We start from the raw sequence: 21,971 nt of genomic DNA, 5'->3' as shown, positions 1-21,971 counted from the left end.
CATGTTTTTGAAGACTTTCACACTGACCTGAACTGCACAAAACGTTGATTGAGTGGGTGAGTTTATTTATTTTTTTTCTCCCCAGTAACGACTGGTTGTGGCTTCACACGGTGTTTGCCGTCCTTTATCTTGCCCTCACTGTTGTTTTGCTACGACATCACACGTCGCAAATGAAAGGCATGGGTCCAGATACGGTGAGTTTCGGCCTCCAATCAAATCGGACTTTGATGCTTGTGCGCTGGACATCAACCTGTCATGTTTGTAGGCCAGAAACACCTTGTTTGTGACCTCTGTGCCGAAAACGGCAACAGAGGACGACGTGAAGACGCATTTCGCGTGAGTACAAGCTAGCAAGAGGAGTATTTGCTTTCGGCGCTGTTCCTTATTGTTTGATGTGCTTTTTGTACAGAGAGGCGTATCCCAGCTGCCAAGTGTGTGCGGTCAACATTGCTTATGATGTGGCCAAGCTCATGCACCTCGATAAGGAAAGGTAAGAATATGAAGGTTAAATAAATTTAAAAAATGACTATCGCTCTGACATGCCAGAAAAATGTAATCTGAAACATTTGTGATAACGTTCGTTCAGGAATGTTAACAACAGCTCAATCCAATTTGCCAAGTTGTTTTTTTTTTCCACCTTAGGGTTCGAGCCGGAAAAAACCTGCGTTACTACGAGCGTGTCTTGGAGAAGACGGGCCAGCGGGAAACGATACATCCCAGACTGTGCGGTTACCTCTGTTGCTGCGCCACCTGTGACAAGGTAAGCGTGGACCAGATGATTTCACCTTGTCGTGAAAGGTGTCCTACGGGGTTGTCTGTGCGAGCAGAATTTTCTTTTAAGGACTCCTGAAAACATCCATGACACTAAAATGGCCGCTTCAAAACCAAAACAGAAGGAATGGGTTTTCTTAGCTGACTGTCCCTCATATGCACATTCAAATTTAAAGGGGAAGTCAACCTTAAACATTTCTTGACAATAATATCTTGGATGTGTCCTCACTAGTCTAAACATGACATTATAATTGTGGAATAACAAATCAAGGTCGTCTGAACCGTAGGCAAAATTTTTACCTTTTGGATTTATAACAGGTTTCGCAGAGTCCCGCCAGAATCATGAAGTTGTCAGGTGACCAGAGGAAAGACCAAAGGAAGGAAAGATGAAGCGAAGTGAGATCTAACATCAACCAAAATATTCCATTTACTTGTTTTTTTTTTCTTTTTTTATGAAACTTGTTATAAATCCAAGACCCTTCACCTTAACCACCGGATACTTCAGAGTCCCGCCATAAGTAGTCAGGTGACCAGAGGAAGGACCAAAGGAAGGAAAGATGAAGCAAAATGATATCTAACATCAACCAAAATATTAAATTGACTTGTTTTGTTTTATTCTTTTTTACGAAACCTGGAACAAGAGTTATGGAGCAAAATCCAGCTGTTTTTACCCATCTCAGTAGGGCGGCCATTTTTGCCGCTTGCTGTCGACTGATGATGACATCACTGTTGCTCAGGGCTGAGGTAACAACCAATCACAGCTCAGCTTCAGAAAACGGGTGAGCTGTGATTGGTTGTTGCCCGAGCTACATTGACTAAAAAATTGGGTTGACTTCCTCTTTAAGGCTGTGACAGGAATACTTCTGGTTTTCCCCAAGAAATTAGCTTCAAGCTGACTTTCAGCTGGGTGAAACTTTTAATCCTCAGTATGAATCACTTGCGCATGCTCATTCCTTCAGGTGGACGCTATCGAGTACTACAGCAGCAAAGAAAAAGACCTGCTGGAGGAGGTGAGGCAGCAGGTGGAAGTGGTGCCACAGCGCCCCCTGGGGCTCGCCTTTGTCACCCTTCAGACGGAGGCCATGGCCAAGTAGTGAGTAGCAATTGATCTTTTTTTTTTTTTTTTTTCCTCCTGCCAGCCGGGAATCCATATTACAACCCGGTCCAGCACGGTCAGCACCGCTAAGCGGCGTTAGCTGTCACAGACCCCGCTGTGATGTGTTTGGGCCGGGGGCCAAAATGGACTCGACTCTTTTTCTGGCATAACCGGAACGCTTGGATGCTTGCCATTGTTGAAAAAAAAAAAAAAAAAAAAAAAAAAAATTCATGATTCCTGTCTAATGTGCCTGTCCTGCACGCTCATTAGCATTCTGAAAGACTTCAACGCGCTGGACTGCGGCGGAGCGAGTTGCTGCTGCGGCCGGCAGCCTCAACCGTCCAGCAAGAGCGCGAGCATCAAAGTGAGGAAATGGAGGGTCAGCTTTGCACCCCATCCCAGAAACCTTTATTGGTAAGCAGGGATGTCACGATAAGGGCAATATCGTGATATTAAAACTGCCACAATATCGTCGTCGTCATGTTCACGATATTTAACTCATTCACTCGCCGCCATTTTCACATTTCGCAGTCCCGTTCGCTCCCGGCTGTTTTACTGGATTTTGACTGATTTTGCAAGGCCTACAGAATATTGTGTTCTATTGCTATAAAAGCATGGAACCTCGTCTCTTCTTTCATCAGGAAAAAAAAGTATGTTTCTATCTGTTTCCGTTTTGCAGCAATTAGCATTAGAAGGGAGCTAAGTTTCATCAGTTTTCACAAATCTATTTAAAATTGTAAGTAATTTACCTTTTTTTCTACATCGCCCTGGTTGATCTCCTTTGCTCTGCTGCCACCTGCTGGCCGTCTGTGTAATAACTACCATTCCTGCAACCGTTTTTTGCAGTTGAGAGGCTACATCAAAGCCTTGAGTATGCTCTAGCGCAGGGGTGTCAAACTCATATTAGCTCAGGGGCCACATGGAGGAAAATATATTCGCAATTGGGCCGGATCGGTAAAATTGTAAAATAATTTGTAAAACATTGCCGTCAATTACATGCAGATTTTCGCTAATTGTGGGCCAGCCCTAAATTGTGGGGCGCATCTGTACAAATATTGTCCTAAATTTTTTTTGCATAAACCTGTATATTGTTCACTGATTGTGTGCCGGGTGCCGTTAATGAAGTTATAAGGACGTTAATCCATGTCATATGTGTAGTTGAATGTGTCTTATTCAGCATGTTTGTGTTTGATTCATGTTTTTATTTTTTAAACAAACTAACTTTAAATTGTGTTTAAAATAACGACATTCAGAGCAATTCCATGTACAAGATGCATTGCTCAACTGAGACTTACTTGTGTAATTATGAATTTATAAGCTTTGATTGTGGCCGGCTGATTAATTGGGCCGACAGTCTTTTTTTTTTTTGTTTTTAGCTTTACAAAACCATCTCGCGGGCCGGATTAAACCCCATTGCGGGCCTGATCCGGCCCCCGGGCCTTATGTTTGACACCCCTGCTCTAGCGTAAAAAAAAACAAAAAACACACAATAAAAACGTATAAATACGTCTTTGGGACACTTAGAACATAAAAAAAAACGTATCTACACGTTATTGGGAGCAAATGAGTTAAAAGGAACATCTGTTAAAAACGTCGTTTATTTTCATTTGTGCAGATCTAGCACCCTCTAGTGGCTATTTTATTAGTGCAATTTAATTTTTATTAGGGATGTTTTGGCCTTCTATGTTTAAAATCTATGCTAATTGTCAGATGTAGGGGAACCTAATTTGCTTGTGACGCGATCAATGTGTGCTTGCATTATTAAGTGCCTCAATATTGTTATTAGAGATTGGAGGTGGTTTATATGCATTGCTGTTATGTACAAAAGCACAATGGGTTTTTTTGTTTTTGTTTTTTTTACAATATTGTGATATATTTAAATATCGCCACAATATCGTGATAATTATCATATCGTGAGCTTCATATCGTATCGTGATGTTTGGATATCGTTACATCCCTATTGGGAAGGCGATTTCCCTTTCATTTAATAATACTGGGATTGACAAAAAAATGCTCAATTTCCTCTTCATGTTCAGGGACCATCTGTCAGTTCAGGGCTTCTCCTGGTTCATGCGCTACGTGATGCTCAACTTCCTGCTTTTCTTCCTGCTCACCTTCCTCACGACGCCCGCCATCATCATCAACACCATGGACAAGTTCAACGTCACCAAGCCCATCTACTATCTCAACGTACGTGTTCATTTCGAAAATGAAACACAAATATGTTCGTCAGCACGCGTTTTTCCGCCAGACGAAAACTAGACGAGACTAAAACCCTCATTAGTAAACAATAATCGGGACGAAACCAGTATATAAGATGTACTTCACTTCAGAAAAACTGGATTAAAATCTGCGGAAATTTTAGTTCATGAACAAAAAAACTGGACTACAAATCTTCCCCCCATTCAGAGCCCCATCATCAGTCAGTTCTTCCCCACCTTCCTTCTGTGGTGCTTCTCCGCTCTGCTGCCCACCATCGTCTACTACTCCACGCTGGGGGAGGCGCACTGGAGCAGGTGTGACGGATTCAGCTTGGTGGGCGGGGCCAGATAGCGCTTTGGATTGAATTGCGCCCCCGCGTGTGCGATTTTTTTTTGTGTGTTTTTTTTTTCTTCCCCAGGTCCAGCGAGCAGCTGAGCATGATGCACAAGCTTTACTTCTTCCTACTCTTCATGGTGCTCATCCTTCCCTCGCTTGGACTCACCAGGTCATTTTCGTCATCTACACCGTAAACTGATAACTAAAAACTTCATATTTGTACTCGGGGTGTCAAAATTAGTGCGTTAAAGTTCCTTAATGCCACTATTTTTTTTTTTTAACGCGCTATTAATGACTGGGGTCAGTTGTATTACACAATTTTAAAAATGTGCACTTTGTTAAAGATTATCTAGCTCTTAAAATGAAAAGAAAAATGCACTGAGGTGTCATCATTGTCGAACAAATGCAGTTACGCCATCTAGAGGCAGAAAAATTGCCTCAACACAAATCAATATCAAACTCAGTTTTTACAGTACAGTGCACCTTTTTAATTTTAACTCAATTTAATTAATTATTTTGAAATTACTGTATTAATGAATAAAAGATACAGCCATTTCTATTTAACATTTTTCCACTTTTATGTTAAGAGTATGAAAATTTTTTTTGTACATTTAGAACAGATGTAAAATTTGCGATTAATTACGATTAATCATTTTCACCTGACACCCCTAATTTGTATATTTAAGAATCTTTCATTTATTGGGTAAATTGCCCTTAGCAATTTGTATTTAGGTTTTATTGAAAAGTAACGTACCGAACTTTGATTTTTGGCAGTATATTTTGCCAATAACTGAACAAGTTTTTTTTTTTTTTTCTCTCTCTCTCCTTGCAGTCTCGCCTTGTTTTTCCGCTGGCTGTTTGACAAAGAATTTCTAACGGATGGGAAGCTGAGGTTTGAGTAAGTTCCTTTCACAGTTGCACAAATGTCCTTTTTACTTAACGACATTAAATGTTCTGCTACATTATCAGCACATTCTGAGATATAAAAAGCCCCAATTCAACATATTGCCTCTTTGATTTGACCCTCTTTATACCAGATGCGTGTTCTTACCTGACCAAGGGGCCTTTTTTGTCAACTACGTGATCGCGGCGGCTCTGGTGGGCTCGGCCATGGATCTGATGCGGCTGCCCGGTCTGCTCCTCTACACCATCCGCCTGGTGTTTGCCCGCTCGGCCGCTGAAAGGAAATACGTCAAACAGGTTTGTGACGGACCATTACGGCAACAAACGCTTACAGCTGCTGACTGAAACGAGACAGCTTTTAGATGATTTGTCATCACGTTTCTGACCAGACTGACTTATTTTTATGAGAAGCAAATTAAGTTGTTGTTGTTTTTTGTTTTTTTGTTTTTTAGCAATGTTATATCAATCATTTCTCCTTTTATCACTCAAATATATACGTTTTTAATTTGTTGTTAAGGCCAGACAAAAGATATTCAATACTGTAGCAAGTAGGAGTGTGACGATATATCGATATCGCGATAAATCGTCTCCCGATAGATTATCGATACGCCTACGTAAGTATCGCAATATTTGTAGTTATTAGGCCACTGTAACGGCTCCATTGTCCATTACTTATTGAGCAATTACTTGGCGGGCCACTAGGGGGAGCACCTCATAAGAGTGGAGGGGAAAGGGACGTAAAAGTATTCAGGCGAAGAAGACTCATGAGCTTAGTTTTATTATTATTTTTTTTAAAATATATATAATATATTTTTATATTTTTTTATTTATTTTATTTGTATTTATTTATATTATTTTTATTTATTATTTATAATATTAGTTTATGATTAGTCTTATGATAGATTATAGTGGATTTATTACCCAACCAATATATCGATAATCGCGGTATCGTCATACTGCGAGATAATCGTTATCGTGAGCCTTATGTCGTATCGTGAATGTACCCAGAGGTTCCCACTCCTAGTAGCAAGTTGTATTTTTCTCTGTTTTATGAAATGACATTCTTTTGTTTCTGTTGCCAGAACCAAGCCTATGAGTTTGAATACGGCGCCATGTATGGCTGGATCCTGTGCGTGTTTACCGTCATCATGGCATACAGCGTCATTTGTCCCATTATTGTGCCTTTTGGTGAGTAACATCAGAGAGAATATTCGGTCTGTCGGTCGAGCTCCGTTCCACAATTTGTACATGAATTTTGATCACTAATGCTATAATAAATAGTCAAAGATCAGTGGACTTAGCAGCAAACCTTGTGGAACGCCACCAGTTTTCTACAAGATATCATTTAAAAAAATCTGTCGGCTAGCTCATATTTGTATGAAAAACACAACAAGGCTGTAAATATGAAACGATTCCATGCAATAAGGGAAGTACGGCATGATCACGTATTCTCACATCCTGCGTAGTTCTTAACCTCAAAATGTCAAAGCAGGCCAGACTCCCTTTCAAAAAGTTCCTACTGGCTACGTGTCCCCCCCCCCACCAGGTCTCCTCTACATGACGCTGAAGCACCTGGTGGACAAGCACAACTTGTACTTTGCCTACTTGCCGACGCGCCTGGACCGCCAAGTCCACCTGAAGGCTGTCAATCAAGCTCTGGCCGCGCCCATCATCTGCCTAATATGGCTTTATTTCTTTTCTGTCCTCAGGACAGGTTAGTGACAATTTTTGCCACCTTCTGAAACATTTTTTTTTTTTTAGCCAGTGTTAAAATCTTATCAACTTCTCTTACGTTCCAGGTTTTTGGGCACCCACGTCTCTGTTTACATTGGTGGTGCTTGTCGTCACCATCCTCATCTGCCTCAGCTACACCTGTTTTGGCCATTTCCAGTACCTGAGTCCTCACAATTACACGGTGAGCCGCAACTCGTCGTGTTAACCGACTTACACATTTCTTCATCACCCGGTGACATCTCTTCTGTTCTACCACAGGTGAGAGAGGAAGACGAGGACACGCCTGAGGGAGTGGAAGAAAACACCATGGTAAATGCATGGCGTAATAGTTTCACTAATTCATATTTTTAAACATATTTGTGCATATATATATATATTTTTTTTTAAACAGGTCTACCTACCCAGAGTGCTGAATCCGAAATCGTCAGCGGAGGCGCCGAAGGCGGCTCAGGCCCGGCAGTCGTACGGCTCCACGGAGGGCAGCCCGCCACGCAGCTCCAGTCCTGTAGAGGGCAGCGTCGCAAAAATAGACTTGTAGTTTAACATCTCGCTTGGCATTTCCTCTCCCGTGTGAAATGAACGCAGTCACCAAATGACACATTAGTGTCAAAAGATGAATGCAATGGGAAAACGATGCCACTTGTTTGAGAGCTATGTTTACAAGAAAGAACACTTCTGGGCCTTTGTGATTAGTTGCCAAAGAAAAATCCTGCACAGCTTTGTTTGAGAAAAAACGCAAAAAACAGTTGAATCACTGTCTTGACAAATGATGAAACTAATGTTGCATGAGAACAAAATAAGCATTAACCAATGCCAAAGATGTAAGTGAGCGCTTTAATGATTCAAACGGACCCTGCCCAGGTAAGCACTTCATGTTAATAATGCACTTTCTATGTCATAGATGTTATTTATGTACCAGCTTCAGGGGTTACTAGTTAAGCAGACAATTGGAGAATCTTTTTTTTTTTTTTTTTGTCCTCCAAAACATTTTGTAACATTAATTTTGAACTGCAAACTGATTCAATTTTTTTGTATTCTATTTTATATAAAACAATCCAAAACATTTTGTAACACATGAAACCCTTTTCACAATTTAATGTTTTGCTTATTACTAAAACAAACATGTTTGTACTTTTCACACAATTTTCACAATTTAAAAAAATATATATATATATTCCCTGTTCTCAAATCAACATCTCTGTAATTTTTTGGGTCCATTTTTTTTTAAATATGCTTTTTAATATTTAACAAATGATAATGTTCTTTTTAAAAAATATATATATATTTTTAATAACAAAAATACCCTCTCACTTTTCAACATTTGTTTAAAAAAAATGTTCCGCTAATGAGTTTTTAAGAAAAAAAATAAATCAGATAAAAATTTTTTTTTTTATCTTAATCTGAAAACGAAACCTTTGTGTTAGGTTGTACAAAAGCCATCCGCAATACCAACGTTTGAAGTAATGAGCATGGCATGACTTAAGGGGGCGCTGTTGATCCGCAACATAAGCTCTTCCAATGCAGACTTGACTGACTTGATACTAGACAATGGTGCCTGTAGCTCCGCCCCCTCCCCTCTTGTGCTCCCCCTGGCAAACGAAGGTATTCTGTATAAAATTCCGAAGTGGAACATCTCATTGCTTTATTTCAAAACTGTGGTGGTTGTGTATAATTAAGTCAAAATACTAGATGTATATTTGGATGACATGGAGGCATTTTAGTGCAGCTTTCCAGGAAAAATCGGTATTTTGACAAATATATCGGCCGTTTTTTTTTGTTTTTTTTCCTTCCAAAGTCTGACGACCAATAAAAGGTAAACTTAGAACCATTTTAATCTCAGGCAACTATTGATTTATATTTTCATGTTTACTTCATAAGAGATACTGCTCACCCTGGGAACCTTTTGAAACTGCCAGCAGGTGGAAGCAGAGTATAAGAGATCAGCCAGAGCCATGTTGCAACAATCTTTTTTTTTTTTTTTTCCAACAGTGTTTCAGCATTCCCACAATTATAAACAAAAGCAAAATATTTACATGATCCAAGTGTACAGTTTTTCAAGCCCCTTGAACGAGGTCAAACATCCGAATGACATGAATGTCTCGGCACACGTTTGAGGTCGCGTGTCACCAGTAGAAGGTCCTGGTGAGGAAACCGGCGGCGGCGTTGAGCCAGCTGCCGCTGGCGTCGTCCTTGGCGGCGGTGCGCGACACGGCGCGGTCCGTCTCCTTCTCCGGCCTCTCCTCCTCCTCCTCCTCGGGGAGGTAGTCCGGCAGGGCCGAGTCGCGCGGCGCCACTGCTCCCGAGGCGCTCAGGGGGATGAAAACCTAAAAGGGAGGGGGCGGGGCCAAGAATAATCACTTGCATCAGCGGTGGGAAAAAAGTGCAATTGACTGACCTCGTCTCCCGCCTCAGTTTTCACCACCTGTTGGGCCGACAACACTTTGGTGGCGGCGATGGCCGAGGCCAGACTCTGCCAAGGCACAATCAAACGTGAGCAATATTTCCACAAAAAAAAATTGTGGAAACGAAAGCCCCGACGCGTCACCTCGGCGGGCAAATCGGAGCGAATGCGCACGGTGCATCTCTTGGTGGCCATTTGAAAAGTGAAGCTGATCACCCCTCGCACCTTCAGCAGAGCCTCCTCGCACAAGCCTCGTTGGTCCTACGTCAAAACAAAACAAAACGCAATTACGCTGTCGGACATAAATTAGGGGCGTGGCCTGGTGAGTGACGTGGGTGTCCAAGTCAAGGTACGACCGACGTGGAACTCACAAGGCTGTCCAGGCCCTGAATGTGCAAGGTGACACACTTGGCCTTCTTGTTGGATGAGTTGAGGAAGAACTGTGACTTTTTTGTCTTCTCAGGTGCGCGATGGGCGGGAAGAGGAGGCGCCGTGAGAATTCCGTACACCTCCTTCGCCAAATTGGTGATGTCGACAGACAGCTCGTCCCTATGTGAGCAATCCACGTTTATTATACTAACTACAGGGTAGATGCCCAATAAAAAGTATGTACTATTGCATATCCAGTTTGCACTCCACCCTGTTTCAAACGTAATCAACTTTTCCCCACTTTTCAGATTGTTTTTTTCCCCAGGAAATAGCGTCGAGGTAATTACCAAAATTTGCACTAGACAAAAACAAAACTTGGAAAAAAAAAAAAAAAAGTCACCTAGTCACAAGGTTCTCCAAGCTCACCATCATCCCCAGCTCGTTCTTCATGGTGGGAATGTTTGGGGACAACTCGGCCAAGTATCGCAGAGTCTGTCAGGATGAGATTAGCCAAGTTGACATTACTTTGTAGTAACGCCATCTAATGTTAATAGCAAGTATCCGTTTTTCAATGACGCGGACCTGGAGAGTGGCAAGCAGCACTTCGGGGCTCTGGTGGTCCAGGAAGAGGACCAGCCCGGGGAGGCAGCCTTGGTCCTGCACGATGGCCTCTCGGTTCTGCGGCTCCGAGGCCAGATCCCGCAGCTGGCTCACCACCGACAACGCGTCCATCATATTTTCTAAACACCTTTATAGACATTTAAAGTCAGGCGCCATTTGCAGATGTCTTTAGGAAGCGTCTCAAACGATAAAAGCAGGAGCATTGCGGCTAACAGACCAAGCTAACTACTTTAAACACTTACAAAAGCGGATTAACAATGTTCGTGATCATAAGGCTGGGCGTTACAAGCGATTAATAGTGGCGTGGTGACAGTTGTTAGCGTTAAAAGGGGATTTGAAGTGGACTTTTGTTATATTTTCTTACCCAAGAAAAACGTAGCTCGTGGAAAGCAAATACAAATTTGGGAGGCGATCACAGCGGTGACACGCGATTGGTCAACAGAGCTGCAACGTTAACGCATTCTATTGGCTGTCGCACTTTTGGCCAATCAGAGAGGTTTATACTCGATGAGATTTTTATTTGACTTTTGGAAGACTTCCGCAGTGGGTCGAATAAGCGTGCCACAAGGTTTTAGTTTATTTTTTTTTTTTTACTTTTACATTTTTAATACGTATAATTCTATCAGAATGAACGTTTTGAACGAAGGCTAACGGGGGACGTTGTCATTTAAAATAGAAGACACGGTGGGTTTTGTATTTTCCTATAGTTCCTGTTTTGTTAATTTTCTTTTTGTAGTTTTATGGCGGTTATTTTCTCTCAATGGATAAATGTTACGTTCAAATTTTGTCGTTTTGTTATGTTAAACCCAATAAAGCTGACTTCGGCGTATTTTAAGATGTTTTATTCAAGCATGGAATCCGAATCAGAGGGCAGGTTGGCGAGGGGGAATGTAGGTTGTGCTGCGCCCGATGATTATGTAGTTCTTACGCTATTCACGGCTAAATAGCAGAAGACTTGTTCTGCTGTCTTGTGAAGTGAGTTAAGTTGAGTTCGCTGCCACCATTACCTGCTCGTACCAAAGTGACGGTTGGTGTCTTGAAAACGTTGTGTAATTGGGTCACACTCGTATCTCAAGGCAGCAGTTTATTGTGTGTGTGTGCTTCGTCAGGTGTGACCAATGTGACTTTGGAGGTGACCTGTCAACCGAAAAAGGGATCTGCAATGTCTTTGCTTGAGGATGCACTGGACGTGCTTCGCATGGTGCTGGACTATTTTGGAGTGCCTCCAGAAATGGTGAGTTTGGATCATAATTATTGATTGAAAATGAACGGTGGGATTTTTATTTTTATTTTTTTTAATTCATCATCTCTTGGTGTGCTTTTGGTGTAGCTGGTCCCAGTGTGGGACAGTCGGCTGTGTGGCCAGTATCGCAGCATCGTGAGAATGATCGGCTCCAACCTTCCTCTGACGCCCACGCCACGGGTCTACTTTCAGGTGTGCATCCTTCCATATTTTTCACGGATTTATGTTCCAATAAACACCTTTACCTCTTATACAGTAATACCAAACATTTTTTGAAACAATGTTTGTAATAAATGAGACCTCGTCTCTTAAAGAGGTTTACCTGTGCTAATAATGAATACTCATTAATAATTTTTCATTTGTATGACTAAAGGCCAGCTTGCTAATAAACACCTTGCCTCAAATAATAATAAATATGCATTTTAAAATCTTTTTTATAAGGCTGTCAAAACAGCTTGCCTCTTATTATTTTTTTTTAGAATTTCTTTTCCAAATGAAAACCTCCACTCTAGTAAATGCCTTACCTGTACTAATAATGAATCATTTTTAACGCCTTGCCTCCAATTATGAGAAATATTATTTTTGAACGGCTGAACAAATAAATCTCTCGTGATAATAAACTTTGTGAAAAAATGTCTGTGCAAATAATTAACACCGTACCTGTACTAATAAATATTTTTGGTGCAAAGCCTCCTTGTTTATAAACACCTTGCCTCAAATAATAATAATAATATCAATTTTAGAATGACCTTTAAAATACTTAATAATAAACAAAAATTAAACAAATTAAATTAAATAAAAATTCTAATGAATGCCTTCCAATGAATCCTTTTTGATGTCTTGGTTTGATTGAAGGTCTCATCTAATGAACACCTTACCTGTACTAATAAATATTTAAAAAAAATAATAATAAAAAATGTACAAGTAGACATCCTTGCTAATAAACACCTAACTTCAAATATTAATAAGCATAATTTATTTTTGAAATCTCTTAATTTGTACTTATAATCACCATTTTACAACTTTGTGCAGATAAAAGTCTCCCCTCGAATAAAAACTGTATGTTTCATTTAAATATAGAATGTACATCAATTCCAAATTTTCTATGCGACGTATTCATTTCCTGACCTTTCCAGATCCCGCTCCGCACCTCCAGGCCACCCACAAACGTGGACGTTGCCATGGAAACGCCCGCCATCCCATCATTCGCCGACGTCCTGTGGGTACTCGAGGACGAAGGGGACGGCTTGGCCAAGACCAGGTGTGACCGATTCGCCAGCGCAAACAAACGACTTGCGATCATTTGTTGACCTCCCGCACGTTTTCCGGAAACCATCAAGGGCGCTCGCGAACGCGCACGCCAGGAGATCGCCGCCGCCGAGACGACGACAGACGCAGCCGGAAGCCCTGCAGAAGATCTCGGCGCTGGAGAGCGAGCTGCTCAAGCTGCGAGCACAGATCGCCGCCATCGTCACCGCCGCGTCGGGTACGAAAAAGTAGTTCGACGTTCGAACTTTTTCAACCAACACTTTTGATCTGACAGAGTCCCATAATGCGGCCGGAACGCCGGTGATGTCACCCGTCCGAGCGGCGGCTCTCAAATCCACTCCTCGATGTGCCCCCCCGCCGCCGCCGCCCGCTCCTCCGCCGCCGCCGCCACCGTCGTGTCCCAACACGTCGTCCGTAACCGAGTTGATCCGACGGCGACGCAAGGACGCGGACGACGAGAAGCCGATCGGAGCGGTCGGGAGCCTGCCCTCCATGTTGCATGTGCTCAAAGACTTGAACCAAGTCAAGCTGCGAGCCGTCGACAGGTCAAAGCACATTCAAAGCTCGATTTAATGCTTGATGTCACATTTGATAATGATTTTTTTTATTTTTCGTACGGCGGTGCAGATCGCCTGGGGGCACGCCGGTCCGGCGGAGGCGCAGCAAAGGGGGCGGAGCCGTCGGCAAGGACCCGGCGGCTCTGATCGCCGAGGCTCTCAAGAGGAAGTTTGCGCAGAATCGCCACAACAATTCCTCCGACAAAGAGAATTCGCTGGACAGCTCGCCATTCGGGAGTCCAGACACGCCCAAGGTTTGGACAGCAATTTGAATTTTTTTTTGTTAAGTCCTCCATAGAGACAAAGTTAAAAACTAATAAAATAATAATAACATTTTTTTTGTATGAATTGATTTGTTTCATGTATTTTATTTTGTTTGTAATACATTTAGTTAAGGTTTTATTATTTTAAAAAAGTCTCAGCGGTTATTTTTATTTTTATTTTTTCCACATGAAGTCCTCCATAGAGACAAAGTTAAAAAAAAATAGGAAAATAATAGAAAGAATACATTTTTGTATTAATTGATTTGTTTCCTGTATTTTATTTCGTTTGTATCCATTTATGTAAAGTTTTATTATTTTATAAAAGTCTCAGAGGTTAGTTTGTTTTTAATTCACATTAAGTCCTCCATAGAAATAAAGTAAAAAAATAATAGAAAAAATTAATTTTTTTTTTGTATGAATTGATGTGTTTCATGTATTTTATTTTGTTTGCAATCCATTTATTTAAGATTTTATATTTAATTTTTTTTTTTTAGCTTTATTGGAACAAAAATATTTTATGGAAACAAAAAAAACACAAAAATCAATATTATTGAAATATATTTTGGAAAATATTTCTATTTTATTTTCAACATTTTGATTTATTTGTCTTGAAGGAAAACAATGTGGTGAAGTAACACACATAAAAAAACAAAAAAAAACAAAAACTAAAGCTAATACTGAAACTAACTAAAACTAAACTAAACCAAAGCATTTATTAATTAATTAAAACTAATTAAAACTAACTAAATTAATAAAACACTAAAGCTAAGACTGAAACTAACTAAAACTAAACTAAACCAAAGCATTTATTAATTAATAAAAACTAATAACAACTAATTAAAACTAACTAAATAAAAAAAAAAAAAAAAAAAAAGAAACTCAAAACTAACTCTAATGAAAAATTCCAAAACTAGAATAACCCTGGTCATCACATGTCATCAAATATATTTAAAAGAAAATATTGGGGGGGTTTTTTGTCGACGGCGTCTTAACATATTTCATGAGATGTTGAAATCTGCGCGCATATGATATTGTGGAATTTGTGTTGCAGATGTCCCACCACGCTCGACGCAGCCAGACGCGTTTCCATTTGTGATCGGCCGCCACGTCTGTTACCGAGTCTCCGACTCGCACGGCTGTTCAGGTTTTATTTGAAGTTTTCACTTTTTGCACGAGCGCTCGCCTCGATCTTCGGTTGGATGTTACACGTTGTCGTAACGATAAACTTGAAGTCCACATTTTCAGTTCAAGTTGATGCGACGAATGGTTTTCAGTTCGACTGTATGTTGTGTGTTTATTTGTCGGGTGAGATCAATTATTATAATATCAATTCATTCTTGTCCCCAAAAATGCATCTATTTGCATCTATTTACATCTTGGTTTGTTTTACTCTATTAAAAGAGTTAAAAAAAAAAAAGTGATTAGTTATTGTGGGAATTCTGAAGCATTCCCACATATGTTATTGTGATTTTTATTCTCCACAATTTTTGCCGTGTAATAACTCTCACACAATACTTTTCACTGTTCAAATTTCAACTCGCTTCAAAAATTCACGTCTCCCAGTGTATATGTATCATTACTTACAGTATTTGCACAATTTAACATCTCATATCAACTTTCCTCCATTCATTTTCAATGGGACAGACATTGAAGTTTTTCTAAGTATCACTTTCCACGCCCACTTCCGTACATATGACTTATCATCATTACCAGGCGTCTGACACTGCTCGTTGGCACAGTTGGTAAAGTGTATTGTGCAATAACTAGGAGGTCATCATTTCATAATTTATCTCTCAATTTAATTCATAAGCATTCCACATCCATTCAAATCTTAGCATTCAGCTTTCAGCATTCCCACGCAATTTCTCCAGAAATTGCACTTTAGTCTAGTTATTCAGTTGTTGTTTGTTGAGTGGTGCCTTGACATACGAGCAAAAAAAAAATGCCTTCGTTTTTCACAGAGAACTTTATTAAGTTAAATATACAGTACATGCTGGTACTCTGTGTTTCATGAAACTACGGAATATTTCTACACTCTAAAAACAGTGGTGTTAAAAATAACACAGCTATGGGTCAAAAATGGAGCAGTCTTTGAGTCAAGAAATAGATCTTTTAGTGTAAAAAAAATAAAAATAAAAAATCATAAATATTGGTCAGATCCGTGACTTGGCTCAAAAGAATTGGGCTCATTTTTGTATCAAACAACCCAGAAAGTTGGGTCAAATTGACCCATAAAGTGGATCTGTCCATTTTTTAACCATATTTGGGTTACTTTTCACCCAACAGTTGTTAGTTATATAGTGCTACTACACATACCTGAATAGGATAAAGTCACACATTGAGCTTGAAATGTCATTAATGCCGTTTGAAAGATAAAGAAAAAGCTTCTTTTGTTGTTGTTGTTGTTGTTGTTTAGGGTTCAACAAAAGGACGAGTTAGTCGTCTTCAGTGTTGTCTTTGTCGTCCTCTGGGCCGCCGCCGCCGCCGCCGCCGCCATCCTCTGTGCTGTCGGGAAGACAAAATATGAGTCACTTTATCGCTCAGTTTTGATTGGCAACATCATCACCATCTTGCAACCAAATAATAGATTTGAATATTCTAAGACGTGATTGATTGTTTCTTTTTAAATGGCCTTTATTTTTAAAATTAAACATTTGACACTACTTATTTCCTAATGTAAAATCATGATGCAGAATTCGACAAAATATTAGTGCTGCCAAAGTTAAAGCGTTAAATAATTAATTAATCACAAAAAAATTATTGCATGTATTCCCACAAATTAATGACACTATTAATTTATACTTAAAAGGTAGCACAATTTGTGTTTGAGCAATAAACATAACAACATGCATTAAAGTAAAAATATTTAATAAATGTTTGTGTGTGACATTCAGAATATTTTTTCATGTCAAACTTTTGGGGTAATTTTTTTTTATGTTGAAAAAATTAACACAACAAATTTGGTGGATGAAAAAAAAAATTGAATAAAAAAAAAGCCTTTTTAATTAAGTGATTAATCAAAATTCTATGATGTGATTAATCTGATTTAAAAAAAAAATGTACAAAATATCACTTTTTATTGAGCACTGCCATAAGCTTAAAATGGAATAGGCAATGCTTTTAATTATGCTTTTTCATTTTTAAAAAAAAAAAAGAAAAGTTTTAAAACTAAATGTATTTTAAAAAATTTAAAATACATATTGAACTTTACAAGCTACAGGACGAGCAACCAACTTCCTGCGGGCCGTTAAAAATGGAAATCTAATTTTATTGTCCTTGTCACAAGCGCAGAGAAACAAAATTCATTTTTTGGTTTCAAGGAAAATAAAAAGACAGTTGACGGAGGACTGACGGGTCACGCAGCGGCGCCCCAATTCTTTAGACGGCAAAAATAAGTGGGGGGGGGGTGAATACCTCAGCAGAGAACACCAACACAAATATGTGGAAGTTCTTTAAAGGAATTGTGTGATACTGTTATGAAAGTTGTTTGTAATGGCGTATGTGATCTATGGACGTGTGTGTGTGTGTGTGTGTGTGTGTGTGTCCAGCACTCTTACCAGCTGTGTTGATCCTCCTCCATGTTGTTGCCATCCTCTGAATGGGCCGGTGTGTGAAAACAGACAACAGAGCTGTAAAAACAACATCCAGTTAGTTGGTAGCGCTCGTAAATGACAGCTGTAAAAAAAAAAAAAAACTGCGGCAAGTTATCAATGATGTTGACCTGTTGTGTCCGTCAGGTGTTCTCGGAATCACCACCTGTGTGAACGCAAATTGTGAGTATGTTATGAAGACGCAAAATTTTTTGTTTTCATCTTGAAAAACTTATTTCCATCTGTTAGCGTAACGCTAGCACGGAAATAGTACCTGCATACCAAATGTTAGCATGTTAGCATTGATTAGCTTTCAGTAGAAATAGCCGTCTTATCAGTTCTCATTGGAAATCGCAGCCAACCAAAAGTTTAGTTACGTAAAAATAATTAATTTCAATTTGTTTTTGAGGTTTTTTTGCACCGCAGTTTGCCTTCTTGCTACGTTAACCTCGTCGACTCGATCGACTCTCGTTAAGATTTGTGGCCCAATCTCCTCCTCGTTCAGTTGCCTTTGTGTGTTCTGGAGAAGTGGAACAACATTGATTAGTCTTATTTTTGATGGATTCATCATTTAGAGCTATTGTTAAAATGATCCAGAAGCTTCCATTTGATCAAAATGAGACATTTGCAAATGTCTGCTTTTACATTGGAAAAACAATGATCCAACATTTTCTGACGGATGTTGCAGACCAAACCGGTAACCAAAATTTGTGCATTTTCTGTACTGTACTTCTCAATTCTAAGTCATGTAATAAAAAAGATGTTTTAATTCAATTCATCAGTTAATTAAAGAAATAATTGACCGATTAATCAATTACCTAAAAAAAAAAATCCTGAATTGTTGTCCTAAAACTAGCTGATAACTTGTTAGCATAAGCTCAGTTTCTCATTCAAGCTAGCAGGCCAAAGAACATGTTCAATCTGCCCGACTCAAATTGCTGTCTTGCTTCATGAAAACATAGCAACGGTTAATATTTGACAATTAGATCAACTCTCATTTGAAATGTTACCCGATGTTTCAAAAGTGCATGATGCAAAATCCTGATCGAGCTTCCTCCATGTGCTTCGTTCTGCTTTAGCATAGCAGCTGTTAGCATTTTAGCATTTGAACAATTAGGAATAGTGCCCGGATAAACTAAAGAGTGTGACGTAAAATGAAAGTTATGTCGCAAGGTTTACAGTAGTAAATTAATTAAGAAATTTATCAACAACTTTGCACGTGAAAAAAATAATAATAAAAAATTCTCACCATCTCAAACGTTCGACGTCCGTACACGATGACGCCAGAACGTCCGAGCGGCTCGTCCACGCACTCGACGGAGAACTAAAAAGAAACGTGACTAAGCTTCAGTCATCAGTTTATGCAACACATAATGACATAATGACGTGTTTCATACGAATCGGAATTTAAACGATCGTCCTCACCTTCAGTGTTGCGTCGCCCGCCATCGCTTTGTTTGTCCTTTGCCCAAAATATTTCCGGAGCATGCGCCTTCATCGTGTCACGTGTGACACTACAATGTATTAAGTATTGTTTCAATATTCTTTCTTGGTATATAGTATAGTAAAAAATATAATAATGTATATAAAATATTTAAATATATCACTTTGTCTTTGTTCTATGTCATTTTAGATACATTTTTGTCACTTCAGAAACACAATCTCGATATAACGTAACTATAAACTGACGACACTGTTCTAGCTTTATTAAAAAAGAAAAGGAGAAAAAAAAAGACTTGCCTGTTGTCTTGAGTCCGGAGTTGAATCACTTTCTCACAAGTTGACGGAAGAAAAAGTGAAGTTAACGTTCACTTGACTCTCGTCAGCCCGGTGACAAATGTCAAGAGTTAAGTTTCCAGGAAGTGGTGTGTGATTATGCAAAAAAAGAAGAAACAGATGCTCACTTGCAATGCTTTGCAAGACTATCTGCTTCCTTAAACCTGCTGCCAACAAAATCTCACAAAATTCTCGAATAACCTGCTCTGCCAATCCACCTGGCACAATGCGTTGCTAGATGGCGCGATAGCAACTGTTAGCATGTTAGCTTTTTGAGCTGTTCTCTGTAGAAACTAAAGTGTGATCAAATCCGTTTATCTGTTTGAGCAGTTTTTGATAAATTCAGCTTTGTCATCATGTCATTAGAAACAAGAAGGTACAATGTTAAAGCCTAGCATAGCAACTGGTAGCATGTTAGTATTTATATATGACCAAAGGTCAAAAAGTCAAAATCTTTGTCACTCTGCATTAATTCTATGTAGATGTTAGCATTTGAACAATTATCATTAGAAACAGGCATTTAAACAGGGGTGTGTAGACTTTTTTTTTTTTTTTTTTTAACATCCACTATCTATCACAGTTTTCTGTTAAAAGTTATAAGGCGAATGGTTAGACATTTTTCAGGATTTCGGTGTGGCCCACAACCGTGTGACGTCACGTGCCACTTGCTTGCCTCCATAAATAAGTTTTTTTTTTTTTTTTTTTTTTTTTTTTTTGTGTTGAGATGAAAAATGCAGAAAGAAACCGCTTTGTTGTAGTTCCATGAGTCGAGCTGTAGGTGGCGTGAGGGGACCATACAAACGAAACTAATGCAACGTGTTCTGTTCATGTTTGGCGTTATGAGCAAGACCACTACCTCGACACGAGACGGCGTGTCACGGAGGTAAGTGTGTTAATTTTGGCTTTGTGGGTCACCGAGATAAATTTATGTACTTGTTTGGTTGTTTAACATGCAACATTCAATCTAGTTGAACGACTCCCATTCAACACGTGGGGAATCTATGTATGGTTTTACTTCCGCATTTCGCGCGCCACTTGTCTTTTGCTTTGTGACGTAAACTCCGGTGTACGCCCACCCGGAAACTGGTGGTGACTTCTCATCGTTCGACTTATTTTTGTTTTTAAATTGTTCTATTTACATACAACCAAGCGTTGTTTTACTTCTGTTTCGTACTTTATGTTTAAATAAATATACGTATTGTATTTTTTTAACTTCCTTTGGACTGTGTGTGGTTTGTTAGACAACAATTGAGTGTACAAAGATGTTTATTGAATGCAAAATTATGGACCAACACCCGCATCTCCATTCGTGCCTACAGCTGTCTATGCTCTTTTCCAGATGCCCCCCACCAGATGTTAAACCAAGATGATCATGGAGGGGGGCCACAATTTTTCATCAGTTCTTCTGGGGGCCACATAGGACCGACCACACTTCCTATCCAGGTGTGTGACAAAAATGACATTTGAAATATGTGCAAAATGTGGACAAAAAAGTAGTCTGAATGACAGTTCACATCTTGAATAAATCATAGTTAGCTCGAGGCACCACTGAAATATAATAATTAGTAGTGTGTGATATCTGTGTGTCACCTGAATGTCATGATAATGACAAATATAGCAGCATGATTTAAACGTGTTTTTCTGGAACACGGGAGTATATTTACACGCACTCTAATGAAGGGTACAGTAATTATGAACGCTTATAAATAGCCGACCTCCCATCGGGACGCGTGATCGCGGCCCCCCGTTTGGAACGAGCCTCAGGAACGCGTCTCAGCAGTGATCAAACCTTGAGGTATCGTCGTCATCTTTCAATTATGATTTATTTTCCTGTTTTGGTACAAACACAGCTTTCAGGGAAAAATGGATTAAAAAAAAAAAAAAAAGACCTCCAAATAGGAGCACGTGGAATGCTTGTGATTACTGTGCTGCCCGTCGAGCAATGTTGCCAGAATGTTGCATGACCCAGTTTTGTTTGTTTTTTTCTTCTTTTTTAGCCCCTCTGCCATGAACATCACAGCTGGAACATCAGATGGCGCTGACGTGCACTAACAGATGGCAGCGTATACAACAACAAATGGTTAGTTCACGTTAGTTTGTTCTGCAACACTGGTTTGATGTCGGATTTCTTCAGCAACTTCTTTAAAAAAAAAAATGCGAACACCTCATATGTAAATCATAACTTGATTAATTGATTCGTAAAAAAAAAAAAAGGGCCCATTCTATGAAACGATGCTACAAATTGGTGGAAACCCTAATTCGGCCCCTATCGGAATCGGGTATTGTTGACAGATGGGAGATGCTAAATTGCTAATTTGCTTTCGGAGTCTTATGCGGGTGAACATCATGTCAAAATTTGACGATTATTTTGTGGAGTTTCGGAAACGGGGGGAAAAGTTACAGTCCCTGACACAAGTTTGGAACAAAAAATGCAAGGTCACACACCCAAAAAAAAAAAAAAAAAAACACCCATGCGTGAGATAGAACAGGAAGTCAGCCATTTGCCATTTTGGTTTGAAGCAGCCATTTTGGGTGAATGACATAACTGGTAGCAAATGAGCCCCAAAGAGTTGCAAATTATTATTATTATTTTTATTTTTTTTGCCAGCGCTATCAAATGTGCGCGAGCATCGGGTCAGCATCATGATCATTTATAACATCTTCTCACTCATCGTTAGCATCTCAATTTGAGTCTGTTAGAAGCCCAAATTTGATCATCTCAAGAAAAATTCAGTTGGAATGTATTGAAAAATATCGGCAGTGATTGTCAGTGTGCAATGAGGGCTCCCTCTAGTGGTAGACTCAATTGCAGTACAGTAAATGTTTGTTTGTTTTTTTTT

At 39.5% G+C, this 21,971-nt stretch overlaps 4 protein-coding genes across 10 annotated transcripts in view; 2 read left to right on the top strand and 2 right to left on the bottom strand.

Moving 5' to 3' along the window:
- Window positions 1–8,235, top strand: part of tmem63a (transmembrane protein 63A) — a 39,362-nt gene extending 31,127 nt beyond the window's left edge. For all 5 annotated transcript variants that reach the window (XM_077510424.1, XM_077510426.1, XM_077510427.1 and 2 more), the window contains 16 exons: window positions 86–194; window positions 266–336; window positions 410–490; window positions 643–760; window positions 1,731–1,864; window positions 2,138–2,281; window positions 3,904–4,057; window positions 4,277–4,383; window positions 4,488–4,574; window positions 5,238–5,303; window positions 5,443–5,605; window positions 6,391–6,496; window positions 6,855–7,022; window positions 7,108–7,223; window positions 7,301–7,351; window positions 7,434–8,235. In XM_077510424.1, the coding sequence (XP_077366550.1) occupies window positions 86–194; window positions 266–336; window positions 410–490; window positions 643–760; window positions 1,731–1,864; window positions 2,138–2,281; window positions 3,904–4,057; window positions 4,277–4,383; window positions 4,488–4,574; window positions 5,238–5,303; window positions 5,443–5,605; window positions 6,391–6,496; window positions 6,855–7,022; window positions 7,108–7,223; window positions 7,301–7,351; window positions 7,434–7,580 (1,822 nt within the window). In that variant the 3' untranslated portion in view covers window positions 7,581–8,235. The remainder of the gene's footprint in view (window positions 1–85; window positions 195–265; window positions 337–409; window positions 491–642; window positions 761–1,730; window positions 1,865–2,137; window positions 2,282–3,903; window positions 4,058–4,276; window positions 4,384–4,487; window positions 4,575–5,237; window positions 5,304–5,442; window positions 5,606–6,390; window positions 6,497–6,854; window positions 7,023–7,107; window positions 7,224–7,300; window positions 7,352–7,433) is intronic.
- Window positions 8,236–8,464: 229 nt separating this feature from the next.
- Window positions 8,465–10,923, bottom strand: armc1l (armadillo repeat containing 1, like). 3 transcript variants are annotated; one of them, XM_077510431.1, is made up of 7 exons: window positions 10,798–10,923; window positions 10,395–10,560; window positions 10,213–10,304; window positions 9,815–9,992; window positions 9,588–9,704; window positions 9,438–9,512; window positions 8,465–9,366 (listed from the first exon to the last, which is right to left on the bottom strand). In XM_077510431.1, exons 2-7 carry the CDS (start codon window positions 10,545–10,547, stop codon window positions 9,166–9,168), a joined length of 816 nt encoding a protein of 271 aa, XP_077366557.1. In that variant the 5' UTR covers window positions 10,548–10,560; window positions 10,798–10,923; the 3' UTR covers window positions 8,465–9,165. The 3 variants fall into 3 exon arrangements, with proteins under 3 accessions (XP_077366557.1, XP_077366555.1, XP_077366556.1); XM_077510429.1 differs by lacking the exon at window positions 10,798–10,923 and adding an exon at window positions 10,676–10,794; XM_077510430.1 differs by lacking the exon at window positions 10,798–10,923 and adding an exon at window positions 10,676–10,794 and having other exon boundaries at window positions 9,465–9,512.
- Window positions 10,218–15,269, top strand: mtfr2 (mitochondrial fission regulator 2). Its single transcript, XM_077510428.1, is given in 7 exon segments — window positions 10,218–11,001; window positions 11,543–11,667; window positions 11,764–11,868; window positions 12,813–12,941; window positions 12,943–13,490; window positions 13,573–13,756; window positions 14,817–15,269. Coding segments are annotated over 7 exon segments (1,197 nt in total). The 5' UTR covers window positions 10,218–10,940; the 3' UTR covers window positions 14,862–15,269.
- A 443-nt stretch (window positions 15,270–15,712) lies between these two features.
- On the bottom strand, window positions 15,713–19,473 carry LOC144010220 (uncharacterized). Its single transcript, XM_077510432.1, has 6 exons — window positions 19,096–19,473; window positions 18,781–18,869; window positions 18,605–18,679; window positions 17,487–17,521; window positions 17,323–17,394; window positions 15,713–16,270 (listed from the first exon to the last, which is right to left on the bottom strand). Exons 2-6 carry the CDS (start codon window positions 18,841–18,843, stop codon window positions 16,201–16,203), a joined length of 315 nt encoding a protein of 104 aa, XP_077366558.1. The 5' UTR covers window positions 18,844–18,869; window positions 19,096–19,473; the 3' UTR covers window positions 15,713–16,200.
- Between the last annotated feature and the right edge of the window lie 2,498 nt (window positions 19,474–21,971).

Source organism: Festucalex cinctus, chromosome 21 (assembly GCF_051991245.1).
Source record: "Festucalex cinctus isolate MCC-2025b chromosome 21, RoL_Fcin_1.0, whole genome shotgun sequence".
Classification (NCBI taxonomy): Eukaryota; Metazoa; Chordata; class Actinopteri; order Syngnathiformes; family Syngnathidae; genus Festucalex; species Festucalex cinctus.
Note: the sequence above shows the minus strand (reverse complement) of the source record. Positions and strands in the feature narration are given on the sequence as shown.